The following is a 21,794-nucleotide window of genomic DNA, read 5'->3' as shown; positions in this document are numbered from 1 at the left end:
CATGTGGAACACCTTTCTCTTTCAGCCACTCTGAACATTTCCATCCTTCACTGCCAGTAAAATCCCACTTATTCTCTGAGGCTTTCTGGACAATTTCAGTGCATATAGATTTCATCCTTCTGTGAGGTTGTCTACGTTATAAATTACGACCATCATTTTTTGAGAACCTATTAAGTGTCAGGCCCATTATCTCTACTCCTCATTACAACTATACCAGGTAATTATTGTCATCCTCACTTTTTAAAGAGGAAACCAAGGGTCAGAAAGGGTAGATAATTTGCCCCAGGTGACATGCCCTAAAATGCCAAGCTGAGGACTGAACTACTGGAGTAAATGATTCTAAAGCTCTTCCTTTTTCTGCCTATGCTGACTCCTAACGATACCACCTAGAGGTGTTCTCCACGTGCTCTGGGTGCACTAGTCTTCTCTTCTCATTTAGCTCTTGAAATCAGGGATTATATCATTTAAGAATTACATTCAGCTGCTACAGAGATCCAGTGCCATGATGGCTTCAATAAGGTAGAAGCTGATTTTTCTCTCACTTAAAAGGAGTCCCAAGAAAGCAGGCCAGGTGATAATGTGGACCCTGAGAGTCTCATGGTCCTAGCCTCATTTAGCTCTTCCCCTCGCCACCCCCCGCAGTGTAGGCCTTACTGTTGTGTTCACAAGATGACTTCTCAAAGTCCAGTCGTCACATTTGTGTTCCAGGCAAGATGGCGGAAAGGGGTAAGGGGAAAGCGTTGGCCTCCCAGTCAAATTCTTCAAACCTTTTCCAGAAGCCTCACCTTATAACTTCTGTTTATGGCTCGTTGGCCACCACATCTACAAGGAAGGCTGGGAAATATTTTATAGCTGAGGACACTGATTCACCCGACAATAAAGGTAATTTATTAGAGAAAGAAATGGATGTTGAACAGGCAACTAGCAGTCTCTGCCACCGAGACCCAGGTCCCAGCCTTCTTTTGTATTTTTACAACACCTAGAAGGTGCCCAATAAACACTGGTGGACAGTCTAATGTGGAGAAATAGAGAGTGGAAAAGGTAATTTAGAAAACTGATAAATGAAGAAACTGAAGAAACAGTAGCCTCGTGTGATGTCTAATTTATAAATACTTTATAAGAAAATAAATACCTACTTTCTCTTCCCTAAACAATCCTGCTGTCACTCAGCTTCCTGTACAGAATGTTTATAAAATGAACATCAAGATTAAGAAAATGAGGCCAAGTCTTTTGAAATTATTTTGAGTAGATTCATTGTTTCTTTCAGCCTTTATTGTTTGCATACATTTTGTTTCCATTTATGAAATTGGATTCATAAAATGTTCTGTTCTCAAAAGGGCTCATTGCAAACAACCACTTCTGACAAAATGACCAGTACTCAGGCAATGTCTGATGAGCACTTAGAGAAAAAGAGTAGATTACATTTCCAATAGAAATTAGCGTTATGCATTTCTGGAACTCTCCTGAGTTTCTTATTTTGATTTGCAAAATAATTCAAACGCTTGAAAGAAAAATCTATGGTAATTACCTGAAGTGTTTCCCCAGCCCCCAAATTAACATCTAGAGAAGGTCTTTATTTGAGATTAAAAGCACACTTTTGTAACTTTTAGTTTTGAAATGATTTCGTATTTAGAAGAAATTTGTAAGAATAATATAAGGAATCCTGTATGCCCTTTACACAGCATCACCAACTGTTTACAGTTAGGCCCCTTTGCTTTATCATTCTCTCTCTCTCTGTATGGTATGTGTATATGACTTCTTTTTTTTTCTGAAACTTTTGAGAGTAAACTGGGGATGTCATGTGCTAGGAGACCCCTAAACACTTCAGAATACTGGCTGAGAAAAAGATATTCTCTTATATTACCACAGCAAAATGATCAAAACAAGAAATTTGCCATTGATATGATACTATTATCCAATTCATGGTTCATGTGCAAATTCCATTAATTGCCCCAATGATGTCCTTTATAGCTATTTTATTTTCCCAAGCCAGAATCCAGTTTCAGATCATGCATCCATGTAGTTGTCATGTCTCTTTAATCTGGAACAGTTTCTCAGCCTTTCTTTGATTTTCTCTAATTTGACATTTAAAAAAAAAAAAACACAAGACAGTTATTTGGTAGAATGTCCTTCAACTTGGATTTGTCTGACTTGCGTCATGATTACCTTCAGGTTATATGTTTTTTGGCAATAATTTCACAGAAGTGGTATTGTGCCCTTTCAGTGTGTCAAACCAAACAATATTGGTTTGTCTTGGGTCGCTTGGGTGGCTCAGTCGGTTAAGCGTCTGCCTTCAGCGCAGGTCATGATCCCGGGATCCTGGGATCAAGACCCATGGCTGACTCCCTGCTCAGTGGGAAGCCTGCTTCTCCCTCTGCCTGCCCCTCTTGTGCTCTTTTGCACACGCTCTCTCTCTCAAATAAATAAATAAAATCTTTAAAAAAATCTTATAAAATACTGGTTTGTCTTAATGGTGGTGATGCCAATTTGAATCACTGGTTGAGGTGGCTGGCATCTGCCAGATTTCTCCACTGTCAAAATACTATTTTCTTTGTAATTAATAAGTGATTTATAGGAAGATTTTTTTGAACTATGTAAATATTCTTTTCCTCATCCAATATTAATCTATTAGATTTAGCATCGACTAAAGTTTTTCATATTCCGTCAGTCTTTCTATTTTACCAAGCAGCATTCTGCTGTAAGAACAGCTCTTCCTTCTAAGGGAGTGTTTCCGATGCTATGTGGCTATGTGTTTCTGAGACTTGATCTTGTTCTGCTAGTGCTGCTAGAATAAGATACCACGGACTGGGGGGCTTCAACAACAGAGATTTATTTCTCACGGTTCTGGAGGCTGAAAGTCCAAGATCAAATAACAAGCCAGTTCAGCTCCTGGTGAGAGGTCTCCTTCTGGCTTGCACGTGGCCCCCTTCTTGCTGTGTCCTCACATGGCTCAGGGAGCTGGTGCACTGATCATTCTTCCACTTTTTCTAAGAGTATTAATCCAATCATGGGGCTCTACCTTCCCTACTTCATCCAAACCTAATTACCTTCCAAAGGCTCTACTTCCTAATACCATTACACTGGGGGTTAGGGCTTCAACATACACATTTTGTGGGGACACAAACATTCAGTCTTTAACAGTCTATAAAGGAAAAACAAACCCAATGTAAGAAGATGGTATCTCCCTTGGACTAACTGTGATACTGAGCATTGAAGCTCATGCATAGTAAAAGTAACTGTCCTCTTTAATAGCACTCTTTAATTTTATTCTTATTTTTACTGGCAACTTTGAGGGAATTTGGCCACTTTCCCCTCATTTATTTTTTTTAAAGATTTATTTATTTATTTATTTGAGAGAGAGTGCACGTGAGTGGGGGGAGAAGAGGGAGAGGATCTCAGGCAGACCTCGCACTGAGTGCAGAGCCCGATAGAGGGCTCAATCTCACGACCCTGAGATCATGACCACGACCCTGAGATCACGCATGACCTGAACCGAAATCAAGAGTTGGACACTAAACTGACAGAGTCACCCAAGCACCCAGGCCACTTTCCCCTCATTTAGCATTAAAATCTGTCCTTTGTTTGTTGCTATCAGGCAAATCTGGAATTTAAATTCCACACTTCCAGTTGTGTATGTAATGTTGGGCACTTTCTTTGGACTTTAGTCTCCTTGCCCATAAAGTAGGGATGAGAACCCCTATTTCAAAAATAGTATTCGGAGAAGTAAATGAAATAACGTAACGTATCTTGCATTGGTACGCATGTAACATGGTACCAATGCAAGAAAGTAGTTAATGTGTTTTTTCTTCTTCATTTATAGTTCCGAATTTTAATGATACAGTTTTGCAAGTGTCTCGACTTGCGAGAAGTTAGATGCTTGACCTTCATTGAAATGTTAAGTGATCTTAGATATGAAATCTGCATCAGAAAGAGAAAGGTTTAGTGATATCTACCAACTTTTAGATGATTTGTGTGGTTACATCAGTTTTATTCCTTCTTTCTTTCTTTCTTTCCTTTGACATACATTTCATGGCATTTGTAGGTGCCAGTCACTATTGTAGGCACTAGGGGTAGAGCAGCAGACAAAATTTCCTGACTTGACATCAATTATATTCTGATCAAAGAAGACACGTGATATAGAAACAAACTTTTTTAGTCCTATGGGGCAAGTGCTAGGGGGAAAAATCAAGCCAGGAGGAGGAATGAGGCTTGCAAGGGGGTTGCTGTTGTAATTAGAGAAGAACTGAGGTGTCACTAGGGTCACCTGTGAGCAGAGAGATCTGAGAGAGACAAGGGAGCAAGTCATCAGAGTGTCTAAAGGAAAAGCGTTCCAAGCAGAGGAAATATGTCGAAGAGAAGAAATCTAAAGGATAGAATGACTAAGAGTTCACCCAAGGGAATCATAAAGGAAGCCAAGGCATTTCTGTGGAGCACAATAGCACTTGACCTCCCTTCTGTGAGTATGATTCTAGGCATGAGCAGAATGGCCAGTTGGATGTCAGGGCTTGTGGCCTCATAGGGTGTGTCACTCACACTTCTTTTCAAGAAAGAACCTGCTTCAAGGAGTGCAGAGAGCTGAGAGTTTCCAGCTGGAGCACTTTCTGGATCCACCCCAGCATCTGAGGCATAAGTATTTTCTCCCAGGCAGTCCTCAGCCAAAGACTGAGTATGGCAGAGATACTTGAGTATGACCACTGTTATACGACATGGGACTCCTTTTTGTTGTTGTTGTTGTTCTTTAAGTTTTTATTTTAATCACCCCATGTTCATGACAACAAGTGCACTCCTTAATCCCCATCACCTATTTCCCTCATCCCTCCACCCACCTCCCCTCTGGTAACCGTCAGCTTGTTCTCTATAGTTAAGAGTCTGTTTCTTGGTTTCCTCACTCTCTTTTCCCCTTGGCTTATTTGTTTCTTAAATTCCACATAGGAGTGAAATCTTATGCTATTTGTCTTTCTCTGACTGACTTATTTCACTTAGCATTATACCCTCTAAATCTATCCATGTTGTTACAAATGGCAAGATTTCATTCTTTTTATGGCCGAATAATATTCCATTCATCAATCAGTGAACACTTGGGCTGTTTCCATAGTTTGGCTATTGTAAATAATGCTGCTATAAACATAGGGGTTCATGTATCCCTTTGATTTAGTGTTTTTGTATTATTTGGGTAAATACCCAATGGTGTGATTGCTGGATCATATGCTAGTTCTATTTTTAACTTTTTGAGAAACCTCCATACTGTTTTCCAGAGTGGCTAGGCCAGTTTGCTTTCCCACCAACAGTACGGGATGGCTCCCCTGTCTTCACATCCTCACCAACACCTGTTGTTTCTTGTGTTTTTGATTTAAGCCATTCTGACAGGTGTGAGGTGATATCTCATTGTAGTTTTGATTTGCATTTCCCTGCGGATGAGTGATGATGAGCATCTTTTCATGTGTCTGTTGGCCTTTGGCATGTCTTCTTTGGAGAAATGTCTGTTCATGCCTTCTGCCCATTTTTAATTGGATTATTTGTTTTTTGGGTGTTGTGTTTTCTAAGTTCTTTATGTATTTTGGATACTAACCCTTTATTGGATATGTCATTTGCAAATATCTTCTCCCATTCTGTAGGTTGCCTTTTAGTTTTGTTGATTATTTCCTTTGCTGTGTGGAAGCTTTTTGTTTTGATGTAGTCCCAGTAGTTTATTTTTATTTTTGTTTCCCTTAATAAGGGATAGTGGGGACTTACCTAGAAAAAAGTTGCTGTGGCCGAGGTCAGAGAAATTACTGCCTGAGCTCTTTTCTAGGATTTTTATGGTTTCGGGTCTCATATTTAGGTCTTTAGTCCATTTTGAGTTTATTTTTGTGTATGGTGTGCAAAAGTGGTCCAGTATTCATTCTTTTGTATATTGCTGTCCAGTTTTCCCAATGGCACTTGTTGAAGAGACTGTCTTTTTCCCACTGGATATTCTTTCCTGCTTTGTCAAAGATTAATTGACCATATTAATTGTGGGTTTATTTCTGGATTCTCTATTCTTTTTTTTTTTTAATTAAGATTTATTTATTTAGGGGCGCCTGAGTGGCTCAGTCGTTAAGCGTCTGCCTTCGGCTCGGGTCATGATCCCGGGGTCCTGGGATTGAGCCCCGCATCGGGCTCCCTGCTCTGCGGGAGGCCTGCTTTTCCCTCTCCCTCTGCCTGATGCTTGTGTTCCCTCTTTCGCTGTGTCTCTCTCTGTCAAATAAATAAATAAAAGCTTTATAAAAAAAGATTTATTTATTTATTTTAGAGAGAGAGAGAGTGCAAGCATGAGTTGGGGGAGAGGCAAAGGGAGAGGGAGAGAGAGAATCCTCAAGCAGATTCCCTGCTGAGCACAGAGGCTGATGTGGGGCTCGATCCCAGGACCCTGAGATTATGACCTGAGCCTAAATCAAGAGTCAGCCTGCGTGATTGACTGAGCCACCCAGGCGTCCCTAGATTTTCTATTCTGTTCCATTGATCTGTGTGTCTATTTTTTGTGTTTTGATTACTACAGCTTTGTAATATAATGTGAAGTCCAGAATTATGATGCCTCCAGCTTTGCTTTTCTTTTTCAAGATTGCTTTGGCTATTTGGGGTCTTTTGTGGTTCCATACAAATTTTAGGAATATTTGTTGAGTCTGTGTCTGCCATACCACAATGGCATTCCAACCAGAAATCATTCTTAGAGTTGAGAGAATCACGCTCTAATCACATAGCTGAGGGTACAGTTTGGGGTTCAATAAGGCAATGGATCCAAAGATTTTCTGGAGAAATCTCTCAGGTCCCATCAGGAAAGCAAACACTGGCTGGGAAGGAAGTTGCTCTGGGGTGGGGACACATGGAAGACAAAAGGTTATGACCCAGGATTTCAGAATAAGTACCCTTTATGTGTTGGGCACTTTCATGTATTTATATTTCTAAAGCCACCCTATGATGCCGGAATTATACTTTAAGGTAATCCCTTTTTTATGGCCTAGAAAAATCTGGTTTAGGAGGTTAAGTGATTTTTGCAAGGTCATAGCATTAGCCAACAGCAAAGCTAGGGCTTTAGACAAGGTCTTCTAACTCCAAATGTAGTCATTTTCTTCATGATTTCACTGCTGGCTAATTTTATCAACATGCCTATATCAATAATAATAATAATATTTTATGCAGTAGCCATAACTGGCTTAGTTGCTTAGATCAAATCATGTCAACTTGTAGTCAGACCATGATTGGAAAGCACTGTAGTAAACATGTGCTAGTTTTTGACATCTCAACATCTATTTTCCTCTTCTTTTGGTAAACATATTCTAATTTCTCCCTGGAGAACTCCCTCCTCCCCACTTGCAATCCAGAGTTTTAGGTGGGCTCTAACCCTGGCTTCAGGAATGGGGCCTATGTCTCCCCCTAAATCAATCAATGTCTGCATTTCCCTGGGCACTGCAATTTGGAATGGTCTATAATCAGTCAGGACCCATTAGGCTTTGGCCAAAGCTGCTGGGAGAAAAGCAGTGCTCTTCCTAGTTCACCTAAACTTGGGAGAATATAGGCTGGAGCTGCTATAGTTATCTTGCTGCTTTGATTGGAGAATGTGTCCAAGAAGGGTCCTTACACAGCATAAGCAGAGCCAGGAGATGGATAGGAAGAAACCAGGTCCTGTTGTCTTTTTTTTTTTTTTTTGGCTTGGATCAGGCCACTCTTGAGGCCAAAACTATCCCCAAGAACTTCCAGTTCTGTGATACAACAAATTCCATTTATACTTAAGCTAGTACAGGTTGTATTTTCTGTTATTTTCAAATGAAGGAGGTTTGCTTGATACAACAGACTTCCTCATTTCAAGTTAACCAATGTTAAAAAATCAATTAGGACTCAACAATAAAAAGACAACCCAGATAAAAGTGGGCCCAAGATCCTAGTAGATGCTATAGACTGAACATTTGTATCCCTCTAAAATTCATATGTGGAAACCTCTTCCCCCAATGTGGTGGTATGAGGAGGTGGGGACTTTGAGAAGTGATTAGGTCATGAGAGCAGAGCCTCCATGAATGGGATTAGGGTCTGTAGAGAGACTGGAGAGGGCTCCCTTGTCCCTTCTGCCATGTGAGGATGCAGTGAAAAGGTTGCCATCTATGAACCAGGAAGCAGGCTTTCTCCAGATGCTGAATCTCCCAGTGCCTTGATCATGAACTTCCCAATTTCCGAACTATGAGAAATAAATTTCTGTTGTTTATGAACCCCCAGCCTATGGTATTCTGTTATAGGAGCCCAAATAGACTAAGATAATAGACATTTCTCCAAAGTAGATATAAAATGGCCAATAAGCTCTTGAAAAGATGCTCAACATCATTAGCCATTAGGGAAATGCAAACCAAAACTACAGTGAGATAGAACTTCACATCCCCAGGATGGCTTTAATAAAAAAAATATGAAAACCAGTATTGGCAAGGATATGGAGATATTGGAACCTGTTCACATTGTTGGTGGGAATGTAAAATGATGCAGCTGCTTTGGAAAACAGTCTGGCAGTTTCTCAAATGATTAAACATAGAGCTGCCATGTGACCATCAATTCTGTTCCTAAGTATATACCCAAGAGAAATTAAATGATATGTCCCCCAAAAGGCTTATATAAGATGCTCATAGCTGTTGTATTCATAATAGCTAAAAATGAAAAATAATACAAATGTCCATCCACAAGAAATGGATAAACAAATTGTGATATATTCATTCGGAGAAATACAGAGAAATTCCTATTTAGTCATAAAAGGAATGAGCTACTGATACATGCAAAATCATGAATGAATCTAGACACATGTTGACTGAAAGAAACCAGACACAAAATAATATATATGGTATGACACCATTTATATGAAGTCCAAGAATAGGAAACTGATCTATGGTAATAGAAATCAGAAAGTGGTTGCCTTGGTGAGAAGGAAGGGTGTTTAATGAGAAGGGGACAAGAGGGTGAGGGAACTTTCTGGAACTTTAGGTTCTAGTTGCATGGGTGTGTACAACTGTCAAAACTTATGAAATTGAACCATAAGATTAGTGTACTTCACTTAAAAAATGATGAATACTATTTTTTCAATGGTGGCTGCTTTTTCACTTCTGATGAGGAAAAAAGGCATCCACTGAACTTATATGCTCTGATATGTGTGAAAAACTGTCCTATCCATAAACATCTTTCCCCACCAACTTAAGAATGGACTTCATTCCTCCCCACCAGTTAGTTTCTCCTTTTTTTAAAAAAAAGATTTATTTATTTATTTATTTATTTATTTATTTATTTATTTATTTGAGAGAGAGAGAACACAAGCAGGAGGACATGGCAGAGGGAGAGGGAGAAACAGACTCCCCGCTGAGCAGGGAGCCCGATGTGGGGCTCGATCCCAGGACCCTGAGATCATGACCTGAGGCCAAAGATCTGCTGCTTAATGGACTGAGCCACCCAGGGGCCCAGTTTCTCCTTTAATATAAAGCATTGAAAGCCCTAAATAAAATGCTGTATTACATATTCCTGATGACTAAATCTTGCACTCATTTATAACATTAATTGATTGATTGATTGCAGGAAGCTTAGCAAGGCATGCCAACCCACCATTGACTAATGTGACCAAGTTATTTAAAGCCCCATCACTCATCTTATAATGGAGTGTGTTTATAAACCATTTATTTCCAACCTCTACTCTTTTGTTTTAAACAAAGTTTTGTAACAAAGTTCTTCATTCCATCTAACTTAGCTTGAGAGACAACGTGAATTCTATCTTAAAACCCAGAAATTAAAAATATCATGAAAACAATAAAACCGTGATTGCCATTTTCAAGTCACTAAGTTGAAGAGACACCGACTCTTACAAACCAAGTTTCCAGGGCGCCTGGGTGGCTCAGATGGTTGGGCGTCTGCCTTCGGCTCAGGTCATGATCCCAGGGTCCTGGGATCGAGTTCCGCATCGGGCTCCCTGCTCCTTGGGAGCCTGCTTCTCCCTCTGCTTCTCTCTCTCTCTCTGTCTCTCATGAATAAATAAATAAAATCTTAAACAAACAAACAAACAAACCAAGTTTCCACTTTGGGTAATTCATTCTCATTTCTTCAATTATGGACCAGTTTAATTAGTCCCAGAAAGGCTATGGAAATCCTAAAATGCAGAATCACTTATGAACTTCCCTAGCATGATTCATGAAATCTCTACGGGTTCACTAGAATATCCATTTTGATGGTGTTTTATAGATGAGCAATAGCCTTATTGCTTCACTAAGTAGACTTCTCTGTGACTAAAAAACAAAACAACAAAAACAAAAAAACAAAAACCAATGTGAACTCCTCCATTGGGGGAATGGAGAGGAGACATTACAAAAAAAAAAAATGGTATTTTTTCCAATACCAAGAAAATTCATTAGCAAACACATTAAAATGCACTTGAGTAGTCATCACACTGCAGTGTTTTGGAAAAGGCCCTACTTTGGAAAAACACAGGGCAAAAACATCTTCAATTCTGTAGCTTGGCACAATGAGACAGCAGGATGACAAATGTCTTATTATTCCCCATGGTGCCTTAATATTTAGAGGACATCTGCTACTATGTGTTTCTCCCTCCCCTGAGTCACCTTTATCGGAGTCTAACATTATGTTACTGCTACTTTCCATGTCCGCCTGGCAGAGTGATCAGACACAGATGTGGTCCTTCAGTGTGTGGGAAACAAATTAGCCTTAAAGTCAGGAGGCTGAGCTTTTACTCTCTGCTCTTGTACTAACTATGCAGCCTTAGGTGAATATCTCAAATTCTCTTGGCTTCAGTGTCCTCATATGAAAAATTGGAAGCATAATAGACATGGTTCCAATGTAATGTAAGTTGACTTTCTCCTGTTCATTATTAGGGGTTCCTCAGGCCATAGAACCAATATACAGAGAAGGGGTGATGATATATCCTTCTCAACAGTAATTACCTTGCTGCTGCATGATGGGGATGGGGTAGGGAGGGTTCTGTTTAGAACTTAGGGATTCAATGCACAACCTCTTAGCACTCTTTGGCCCAATGGCCAAGTCTGCTCACTGGAAGCCTAATATAGACAAGACTATCAATGCCTCATATCCCACATGCATGAAGTTCAGGTTTCTCTGAACCTACTTTAGAAAAGCAGGCAAAACCATCTTTCTTCTTGCAGCCTGGCACACAGAGAGAGGTTAAAAAAAAAAAATTAGCCAATGTGCTGATAGAAGAGAAAAACAGAAATGGCAGATAGAAGGTAGCCTTGAGTACCTGCTTAAACCCTGTGGCCTGCCCCAGAAGCAGGGATCATGCAAGCTGTGTGTTATGTACTTGGTCATTTTTCCGTCCCCCGTGCCTGCTACTTTACAAGGAAAACAATGGAGGTGGTTGACATTTTAGGTTCGGGGGACATATGACCAACTTCTCATCATTCCAGGTCTACCTTCTACCCTTCTTTCTGCTGTGTTCCGTGGGAGGTTGACATAAATGCACAGCACCAATAGGTTCTCTTGCCCTCTGGTTTCCTTATGGGTTTGACAAAAGGGAGCAAAGACAGAGGAAAGAAAGAAGAGTAAGGTCAGAGTATTTATGCCCTTCTAAAAAATCACTGTACTGTGAGCTGGCTGCATCCTTCCACTAGAGGTCGGAGCTCCTGCTAAGCAGCGGTCCTCACAAGGCCCTATCTCCTGGTTCTAGTAATGGCTTTCTTTCCTTGCCCCTTCAAGCCTGTGACTGGTAATGGTATTCCTAAGTTACTAATACTTGGGCATTTTATTATCACTTTTGGGTTCCTTACACCCAGCCCACACTTTTGTAAATAGTCCCTTTATTAAACTCTCCTCAAATTACCAAGTTTGCACAAACTATTTCCTTTCTGGGTGGGAAGGTCTGACTAATATACACAGGTGTTGTGTTTTTATTTGTTTGTTTGTTTTTTATAGGAACCACAGGAGTGATTGTAAGGTGAAATGACATTTAAAATGTGTGTGAAATTTCTTTGAAAGATGTGATAACTTTGTAGAAGTTCAAATGTAGAAGTTCTCTCTATATAATACATATAGAAAAAAATACATTAAAACATATATGTAGAGTTTAAAGAATAATTCTAAATGAACACCTATAGGACCAGTACTATGATCCAGATCTAGAGCCTTGCAGGCTCCTCAGAAGCACTACCTTCCCAGCCTATTCTACCCTGCCAGCTTAAAGACATTTTTATTCTGACTTTTATAGCAATTATTCATTGCTTTTCTGCATTTACCAATGAATGTATATTTTATCAGCTATGTAAGCATCCCTTAAATCTAAAGTTTTATTTTACCTATTATAGAACTTATATAAATGGGATCATACTATAGATATTTTTTATCTTGCTTCTTTTGCTCAATATTATGTTAGATTTATCATGTTGTTGAGTATAAGTAAGTATCCATGTCTTGTAGGATACTTTGCTCACTTCTGCCACTGTATACTGTTCCATTGTAACAATATTCAACACTTAATTTATGTATTGTAGTGTTGAGGACTATTTGAATTGTTTCCAGTTCCAGGCTATTTAGAACAATGCTACTAAGAAAATTCTTATGCTTACTTACCTCTAGGGCACAATGCAAGAGTTTCTCTAGGACAGTGGTTCTTGAATGTTTTGGTCTCAAAATCCCTTTACACTCTTAATACAGTGAGGACCCCATAGAGCTTTTGTTTATATGGGTGATATTTATCAATAATTACTACATTAGAAATTAAAACAGGAATTTAAAAATATTTATTAATTTATTTTTAGTAATAAACCCATTACATGTTAACATAAATAATGTGTTTTTTTTTTTTTTTAAAGATTTTATTTATTTATTTGACAGAGACAGAGACAGCGAGAGCAGGAACACAAGCAGGGGGAGTGGGAGAGGGAGAAGCAGGCTTCCTGCTGAGCTGGGAGCCTGATGTGGGACTCGATCCCAGGACCCTGGGATCATGACCTGAGCCGAAGGCAGTCGCTTAACCAACTGAGTCACCCAGGCGCCCATAAATAATGTGTTTTTAATTAAAAAACTATAAGGTTTAGGAAGATAATACAGAAGAATTTTTTACAACTTTGGGATAGAGAAAGAATTCTTAAATAGTACAAAAAGCAAAACCATAAAAAAATTGATAAATTAGACTATATTAAAGAACTTTTAGGGGTGCCTGGGTGGCTCATTCATTAAATGCCTGCCTTTGGCTCAAGTCATGGTCCCAGGGTCCTGGGATCGAGCCCCGCATTGGTCTCCCTGCTCAGCGGGAAGCCTGCTTCTCCCTCTCCCACTCCCCCTGCTTGTGTTCCTCTCTCCGCTGTCAAAAAATAAATAAAATCTTAAAAAAAAAAAAGGAGCTTCTATTCATGAAATGATACCTAAGAGAGTGAAAACCCAAGCCACAGCACAAGAGAAGGTATTAACTACAGATACAGCCAATAAAGGACTTGCATCTAAAACATAATTCCTTAGTAGCATGTTATTTAGCCTCCCTGTATTTGTGTTCTTTCTACATTTTTTTCTTGTGATTAATTTCTAGTTTTATACCATTGTGGTCAGAAAAGATGCATAATATGGGTGCTTGGGTGGCTCAGTCGGTTAAGAGTCCGACTCTTGATTTCAGCTCAGGTCACAATTTCAGGGTTGTGAGATCAAGCCCTGCATCAGGCCTGCACTCAGCGGGGAGTTTGCTTGGGATTCCCTCACTCTTCTTCTGCCCCTCCTCCTGCGCACTCTCTCTCTCTAAAATAAATAAATAAATCTTTAAAAAAAGATGCATGATACTATTTCAGTCTTTTTAAATGTATTGAGACTTGTTTGGTGGCCTAATGTGATCTATTCTGGAGACTATTCCACGTGTACTTGAAAAGGATGTTTATTTTGCTATTTTGGGGTGGAATGTTCTGAATATATCTGTTATGTCCATCTGGTACAATGTGTCATTTAAAGCCACTGTTTCCTTGTTGGTTTTCTGTCTGGATAATCTATCCATTGATGTAAGTGGGGTGTTAAAGTCCCCTACTATTATTATATTACTGTCAATTGCTTCCTTTATGTCTGTTAATATTACTTTATGTATTTAGATGCTTCCATGTTGGGTGCATGGAAGAAATCCAACAAGATTGTTCCCTTTATCATTATGTAGTGTCCTTCTTTGTCTCTTGTTATTTTTTTTTTTTTTAAGATTTTTATTTATTTATTTGGCAGAGAGAGACACAGCGAGAGAGGGAACACAAGCAGGGGGAGTGGGGGAGGGAGAAGCAGGCTTCCCGCCGAGCAGGGAGCCCGGTGCGGGGCTTGATCCCAGGACCCTGGGATCATGACCTGAGCCAAAGGCAGACGCTTAATGACTGAGCCACTCAGGCACCCCTGTTCTTTGTTTTAAAGTCTATTTTTTCTGATATAAGTAGTGTTATCCTAGCTTTATTTTCACTTCCATTTGCATTGTAAATGTTTTTTCCATCTCTTCATTTTCTTTTTTTTAAAGATTTTATTTATTTATTTATTTATTTATTTTATTATTTTTTATTTATTTATTTATTTTTAAGATTTTTATTTATTTATTTGACAGAGAGAGAGATAGCGAGAGCAGGAACACAAGCAGGGGGAGTGGGAGAGGGAGAAGCAGGCTTCCTGCCGAGCAGGGAGCCCGATGTGGGACTCGATCCCAAGACGCTGGGATCATGACCTGAGCCGAAGGCAGACGCTTAACGACTGAGCCACTCAGGCGCCCTATTTATTTATTTTAGAGAGAGAGTGAGAGAGCAGAAGGGGAGGGAAGGAGGGGGAGAAAGAATCTCAAACATATTCCCTGCTGAGTGCAGAGCCCAACGCAGAGCTTGATCTTGCTGCCCTGAGATCATGACCTGAGCTAAAACCAAGAGTTGGATGCTTAACCATCTAAGCTACCCAGGCGCCCCTCCATCTCTTCACTTCCAATCTGCATGTGTCTTTAGGTCTGAAGTGAATCTCTTGTAGGCAGCATATAGATGGGTCTTGCTTTTTTATCCATTTGGTCACCCTATGTCTTTTGATTAGAGCATTTAGTCAATTTACATTTAAAGTCATTACTGCTAGGTATGTACTTACTGCCATTTTGTTACTCGCTTTATGGTTGTTTTTATAGTCCTTCTCTGTTTCTTTCTCCTTCTCTTGCTCTCTTCCCATGTGGTTTGAAGGCTTTCGTTAGTGATATGCTTGGATTCCTTTCTCCCTATTTTTTGTGTATCTATTATAGGTTTTTGATTTGTGGTTACTTTTAGGTTCATATGTAACATCTCATGAATATAGCAGTCTCTGTTAAGTTGATGGTCACTTAAATTTGAACCCATTCTAAAATCATTAAATTTTAACCCCCCCATCACATTTTCTGTATATGATGTCTTACTTTACATCCTTTTATTTTGTGAATCTCTTGACTATTTTTTTAAGGGTTTTATTTATTTATTGGTCAGAGAGAGACAGAGAGAGCGAGCATGCACAAGCAGGGTGAGTGGCAGGCAGAGGGAGAGGGAGAAGCAGCCTCCCCACAGAGGGATCATGACCTGAGCTGAAGGCAGACACTTAACCGACTGGGCCACCCAGGCACCCACCCTTGACTAATTTTTATAGATATAAATGATGTAACTGCTTTCGTGCTTTAATCTCCATATTGGTTTTATAGTGATTAATCTACTACTTTTATTAATGTTTGCACTTACCTATAAATTTTTTTCCTTTCATAATTTTCTTACTCCTGATTATGGCCTTTTCTTTTCACTCAAAGAATTTCCTTCCATCTTTTTTGTAAGGCTGGTTTAATGGTGATGAACTCCTTTAACTTTTATTTGTCTGGGAAACTCTTTAATTGTCCTTCTATTCTGAGTGATAACCTTGCCAGGTAGAGTATTGTTGGTTGCAGGTTTTTTTCCTTTCAGCACTTTGAATATATCATGCCACTCTCTTCTGGCCTGCCAAATTTCTGCTGAAAAATCAGCCTTATGCAGTTTCCTTTATATAGAACTCTTTTCCTTTCTCTTGCTGCTTTTAAAATTCTCTCTTTATTACTACTTTTTGCCATTTTAATTATTATGTTTTGTGGTGTGGACCTCTGAGGGTTAATTTTGTTGGGGGCTCTCTGTGATTCCTGGATCTGGATGTTTCTTTCCTTTCCCAAATTTGGGAAGTTTTCAGCTATTATTTCTTCAAATACATTTTCTTCACATTCTCTCTTTCTTATCCTTCTGGGATCCCTATAATGCAAATATTGTCACACTTGATGATGTCACTGAGTTCCTTTAACTTATTCTCATTTTTTATTATTCATTTGGCCATTCAGCTTGGTTCCTTTCCAATACCCTGTCTTCCAGATCACTGATCCATTCTTCTGAATCCTCTAATCTGCTGTTGATTCCCTCTAATGTGTTTTGTTTTTGTTTTTTTAATTTCAGTTATTGAGTTCTTCATCTCTGGTTGGTTCTTTTTTTTTATTTTTAATCTCTTTGTTGAAGGTTTCACTGAGCTCCTCCACTTCTGTTTTCAAGTTCAGTCAGTATGTTTATGACCATTACTTTGATTTCTTTATCAGGCATATTGCTTATCTCCATTTCATTTGGCTTTTCTGCTGTGTCTTTGTTCTGTTCTTTCATTTGGGGCATATTCCTTTGTCTCCTTGTTTTGTCTAACTCTCTGTGTTTGTTTCTATGTATTAGGAAAGTCAGCAACATTTCCTGATCCTGAAAGTAGTGGCTTAATGAAGAAGAGGTCCTGTGGTGCCCTGTAGTACAATGCCCCCTGTTCACCAGAACCAGGTCCTTCAGGGGTGTCTTCTATGTGGGTTATATATGCCCTACTGAGCCACATTTGCCTTCAGTCCAGTCCACTGCAATAGCTCACCTTGCCTGTTGTAAGCTTACTGGGCAGGGTTTAATCCCTGTGCTGTTAAGGAGCCAGTCTGGGGCTGCTGTGGGCTTGTAGTTGGGTGGTGTCAGTAGTCAGACCAGATGCCTGCCCCCAGCCTGTCTGCCAGGGCTGCTGTCACACCAAACTGCAAGGCACCTTCCCTGCATTGTCCTCTGAGAGGCTTTCACTGATGGGCAGGGCCTACAGTCAGACCAGAGGCCTGCCCCCAGTCTATCCATTGGGGCTGCAGTTGCAATGACCTACAGGATACTCTCTGCCTTATCCCCTGAGAGGTTTTCATTGGTGGGTAGGGCTGGCAGTCAGACAATACAGTAAAAAAAATACATGGAGAGAAATGAAAATGAAAACACAATGGTCCCAAATCCTTAGGATACAGTAAAAGCTGTTCTAAGAGGGAAGATTATAGAAATACAAGCCTACCTCAAGAAACAAGAAAAATCTCAAATTAAGAACCTAAGTTTATACCTAAAGGAGCTAGAAAAAGAACAAACAAGGCCCAAAGCCAGTAGAAGGAAAGAGACAATAAAGATTAGAGCAGAAGTAAACAAAATAGACTTCAAAACAATAGAATAAATCAATGAAACTAGGAGCTGGTTCTTTGAAAAGATAAACAAAATTGAAGCACCATTAACCAGACTCATTAAGAAAAAACCAGAGAGAATTTAAATAAATAAATTCAGAAATGAAGGAGAAATAACAACCAATACCCCAGAAATATGAAGGATTATAAGAGAATATTATGGAAAAATGTATGCCAACAAATTGGACAACCTAGAAGAAATGTACAAATTCCCAGGAACATATTACCTTCTAAACTGAATCAGGAAGAAATAGAAAATTTCAACATACTGATTACTAACAATGACATTCTGTCTCTGCCTTTCCCTCTGTCCCTCCTCACCCCCACCCCCCCACTCAATCTCTCTATATATAAAATAAAATAAAGTAGAGTTAATACCTATGCTTCTCAAACTATTCCAAAAAATAGAATAGGAAGGAAAGCTTTAAAATTCATTCTAGAAGGCCAGAATTACCCTGACACTCAAATCAGATAAAAATACTGCAAAAAGGGTAAACAACAGGCCAATATCTCTGATGAACATAAATGCAAAAATCTTCAACAAAGTATTAGCAAACCAAGTCCAACAATACATGTAAAAAGTCATTCATCATAATCAAGTGGGATTTATTTCAAGGATGCAAGTATGGTTCAATATTCACAAATCAATCAAGGTGATATGTCACATTAATAAGAGAAAGGATAAAAGCCATATGATCATCTCAGTAGATGCAGAAAAATCACGTGACAATGTACAACATAAATTCATTATTATATTGTTATTGTATTCTTCAATACCACTTAGCAAAAAAATGCCACTTTCACTTAAGAATATCTTTTTTTTTTTTAAAGATTTATTTATTTTGAGAGAGAGAGAAAGGGTGTGCAAGTGGGGGGAGGGGCAGAGGTAGAAGGAGAGAGAGAATCTCAAGCAGACTGCCTGCGGAGGACAGAGTCCAATGCTGGGCTCGATCCCTCAACCCTGAGATCATGACTCGAGTTGACACCAAGAGTCAGATGCTCAACCGACTGAGCCATCCAGGTGCCCCACACTTAAGAATATTTTTAAAGCAGTAAAAATTAATGTTATTAAATCATAAGTAATTATACCTTAAGTACATCTTTTTCTGATGAGATTAATGGCAATATTAACAAATGTGAAATTTTTGATATTATATAAGGGAATGCATTAACATTTGGAAAATTTGTGTAACTCAATGAACCAATATTTACCAAACGACCAATGCTTGATATTAAAAAATGTTTCATTCCGAGTTAGAGACCAGAAGATTTAAATGAACAGAGTATATAGTTCACTGATGTGATTTCAGATTCTACATTGCAACTAACCTTTAAGAAACTATCAGTGTAATGTTGAGTAGAAGGGATGATGGTAAGCATCTTTTTATTTTTCCTTATTTCAGAGAGAAAGCTTTCAGTGTCTCACTACTTAGAATGATGTTGGCTGTAGATTTTCTATAGATAACTTTTAATGGATTTTAAATTCCCTTTAATTTCAAGTCTGATGAATCTTAAAATTAAGAGTACATATCGAGGAGTGCTCGGAGGGAAGCGAGGAGGTGGTGGCGACGGTCAGCGGCGGCCAAGTTGCTTCTAAAGGGAGCCCAAGATGACCGGTTCTAACGAGTTCAAACTGAACCAGCCACCCGAGGACGGCATCTCCTCGGTGAAGTTCAGCCCCAACACCTCCCAGTACCTGCTGGTCTCCTCCTGGGACACGTCGGTGCGCCTCTACGATGTGCCGGCCAACTCCATGCGCCTCAAGTACCAGCACACCGGCGCCGTCCTGGACTGCGCCTTCTATGATCCAACACATGCTTGGAGTGGGGGATTAGATCATCAATTGAAAATGCATGATTTGAACACTGATCAAGAAAATCTCGTTGGAACCCATGATGCCCCTATCAGATGTGTTGAATACTGCCCTGAAGTGAATGTGATGGTGACAGGGAGTTGGGACCAGACAGTTAAACTGTGGGATCCCAGAACTCCTTGTAATGCAGGGACCTTCTCTCAGCCTGAAAAGGTGTATACCCTCTCAGTGTCTGGAGACCGGCTGATTGTGGGCACTGCAGGCCGCAGAGTGCTGGTGTGGGACTTACGGAACATGGGCTATGTGCAACAGCGCCGGGAGTCCAGCCTCAAGTACCAGACTCGCTGCATCCGGGCATTTCCAAACAAGCAGGGTTATGTATTAAGCTCCATTGAAGGCCGAGTGGCAGTTGAGTATTTGGACCCAAGCCCTGAGGTACAGAAGAAGAAGTATGCCTTCAAGTGTCACAGACTAAAGGAGAACAATATCGAGCAGATTTACCCAGTCAATGCCATTTCCTTTCACAACATCCACAATACATTTGCTACGGGTGGCTCTGATGGATTTGTAAACATTTGGGATCCATTTAACAAAAAGCGACTGTGCCAGTTCCATCGATACCCCACCAGCATTGCATCCCTGGCCTTCAGTAATGATGGGACCACGCTTGCAATAGCATCGTCGTATATGTATGAAATGGATGACACAGAACATCCTGAAGATGGTATCTTCATTCGCCAAGTGACAGATGCAGAAACAAAACCCAAGTCCACCTAATCATCTCGTGAAAGTGGTTTCTCTATGGCAAGCTTTGTTTTGCTTCCTACAAATACATACTTATCCCCTAAGGGATGCGTTATAGTCATTGTGGACACCTTATTTAGTATGTGGATTTCTCTGTTTTCTGTCTGAACAAAAAACTTGTCTGTGTGCCCTTTCATGCTGACTGTATAGGATGAGGAGTCTTTGTGTCCTTGTGTGGTAGTCCGAAGAATTGTTTTTACCCCCAGAAAGCCCGGTTGCTGTTTATGAGCAGCTAGAGCTCTTTTTGTAAAATAATTTAAACCTGTTATTTCCATGCTGTCTAATAAATCAGAGATTCAGAACCCTTAAAAAAAAAAAAAAGAGTACATATCGATTTTTTTTTACTATTTGCTTCTTCTAAATATATTGAGGTAATCATATGGTTTTTCACATTTACTAGTATGACAAATTACATTGATTTATTTTTTAATGTTAAACCAATTTTGTATTCTAGGATAAATACAGTTTGGTTATCTATATTATCCTTTTGTATTGCTGGATTCAGTTTGCTAATATTTTGCTTCAGATTTTTCAATTAATGTCCATAGATCAAATTAGCCTGTAATTATATTTTGTCATAATGTCCATGATGAGTTTTAGTATCTTATTATGAATTTGAGAGTTGTTCTCTTATTTTATGTTTATATAGTATTAGAATACCTTGTTCCTTAAAATATTGGTAGAACTCACATGAAAGCCTCCCGGTCCTGGAGTTTTCTTTCTGGATTTTTTTTTTAGATTTTATTTATTTATTTGACAGAGAGAGACACAGCGAGAGAGGGAACACAAGCAGGGGGAGTGGGAGAGGGAGAAGCAGGCTTCTCACTGAGCAGGGAGCCTGATGCAGGGCTCCATCCCAGGACTCTGGGATCATGACCTGGACCGAAGGCAGACGCTTAACGACTGAGCCACCCAGGCACCCCCTGGATTTTCTATGAATGATTCAACTTTTTAATGGTTATAGGATTATTCAGGTTTTTTATACTATCACCCAGGCACCCCTCCATATAATTTATTACATTTTCAAATGTATTGGTACTAAGCCATTCATTGTATCCTTTGCGATTTTTTCAGTGTCTGCAATATCTGGAGTAGAATGCTCCTTTTCATTCTTGATAGTTTATGTGTGTGTGTATATTTATTCTCTCTGTCTCTGTCTGTCTCTCTCTCTTGTGGTATCACTAAAGATTTGACAACTTTATCAGTCTTCTCAAAGAACCAACTATTGGCTTTATTGTTCCTACTAAGTATTTTTTCTATTTCATGTATTTCTGTTCTTATTATTTCTTTTCTACTACTTTCTTTCTGTTTATTTCACTGTTTGTTTCTAATATCCTGAGGTGGTTGTTTATCCCATAGAGTTTTAGCCTTTTTACTCAATTAAAAACAGTTTTTAAAATTTCCATTATGAGTAATTTTACAATTACATAGGGATGTTCTGTTTATCTTTTATTTTTAAGATTATTTATTTATTTATTTGACAGAGAGAGACACAGCGAGAGAGGGAACACAAGCGGGGGGGGTGGGGGTGGTGGTGGGAGAGGGAGAAGCAGGCTCCCGTGGAGCAGAGAGCCCGATGTGGGGCTCGATCCCAGGACCCCGGGATCATGACCTGAGCTGAAGGCAGACACTTAACGACTGAGCCACCCAGGCGCCCCTATCTTTTTATTATTTATTTATAGTTTGATCACACCGTGATCAGAAAACATT

The 21,794-nt window shown here is 39.5% G+C and overlaps 1 protein-coding gene across 1 annotated transcript; it reads left to right on the top strand.

The window, feature by feature from the left end:
• Positions 1-18,974: 18,974 nt before the first annotated feature.
• LOC110571800 (mitotic checkpoint protein BUB3-like) lies at positions 18,975-20,405 on the top strand. Its single transcript, XM_044914045.1, has one exon. It carries the CDS (start codon positions 19,077-19,079, stop codon positions 20,055-20,057), a length of 981 nt encoding a protein of 326 aa, XP_044769980.1. The 5' UTR covers positions 18,975-19,076; the 3' UTR covers positions 20,058-20,405.
• The last annotated feature ends 1,389 nt before the right edge of the window (positions 20,406-21,794 follow it).

Source organism: Neomonachus schauinslandi, chromosome 4, assembly GCF_002201575.2.
Source record: "Neomonachus schauinslandi chromosome 4, ASM220157v2, whole genome shotgun sequence".
Lineage (NCBI taxonomy): Eukaryota > Metazoa > Chordata > Mammalia > Carnivora > Phocidae > Neomonachus > Neomonachus schauinslandi.
Note: the sequence above shows the minus strand (reverse complement) of the source record. Positions and strands in the feature narration are given on the sequence as shown.

What these genes read in the sequence shown, in the direction of transcription:
- LOC110571800 (XM_044914045.1), top strand. Translation starts at nt 19,077, where the DNA reads ATGACCGGTTCTAACGAGTTCAAACTGAACCAGCCACCCGAGGACGGC.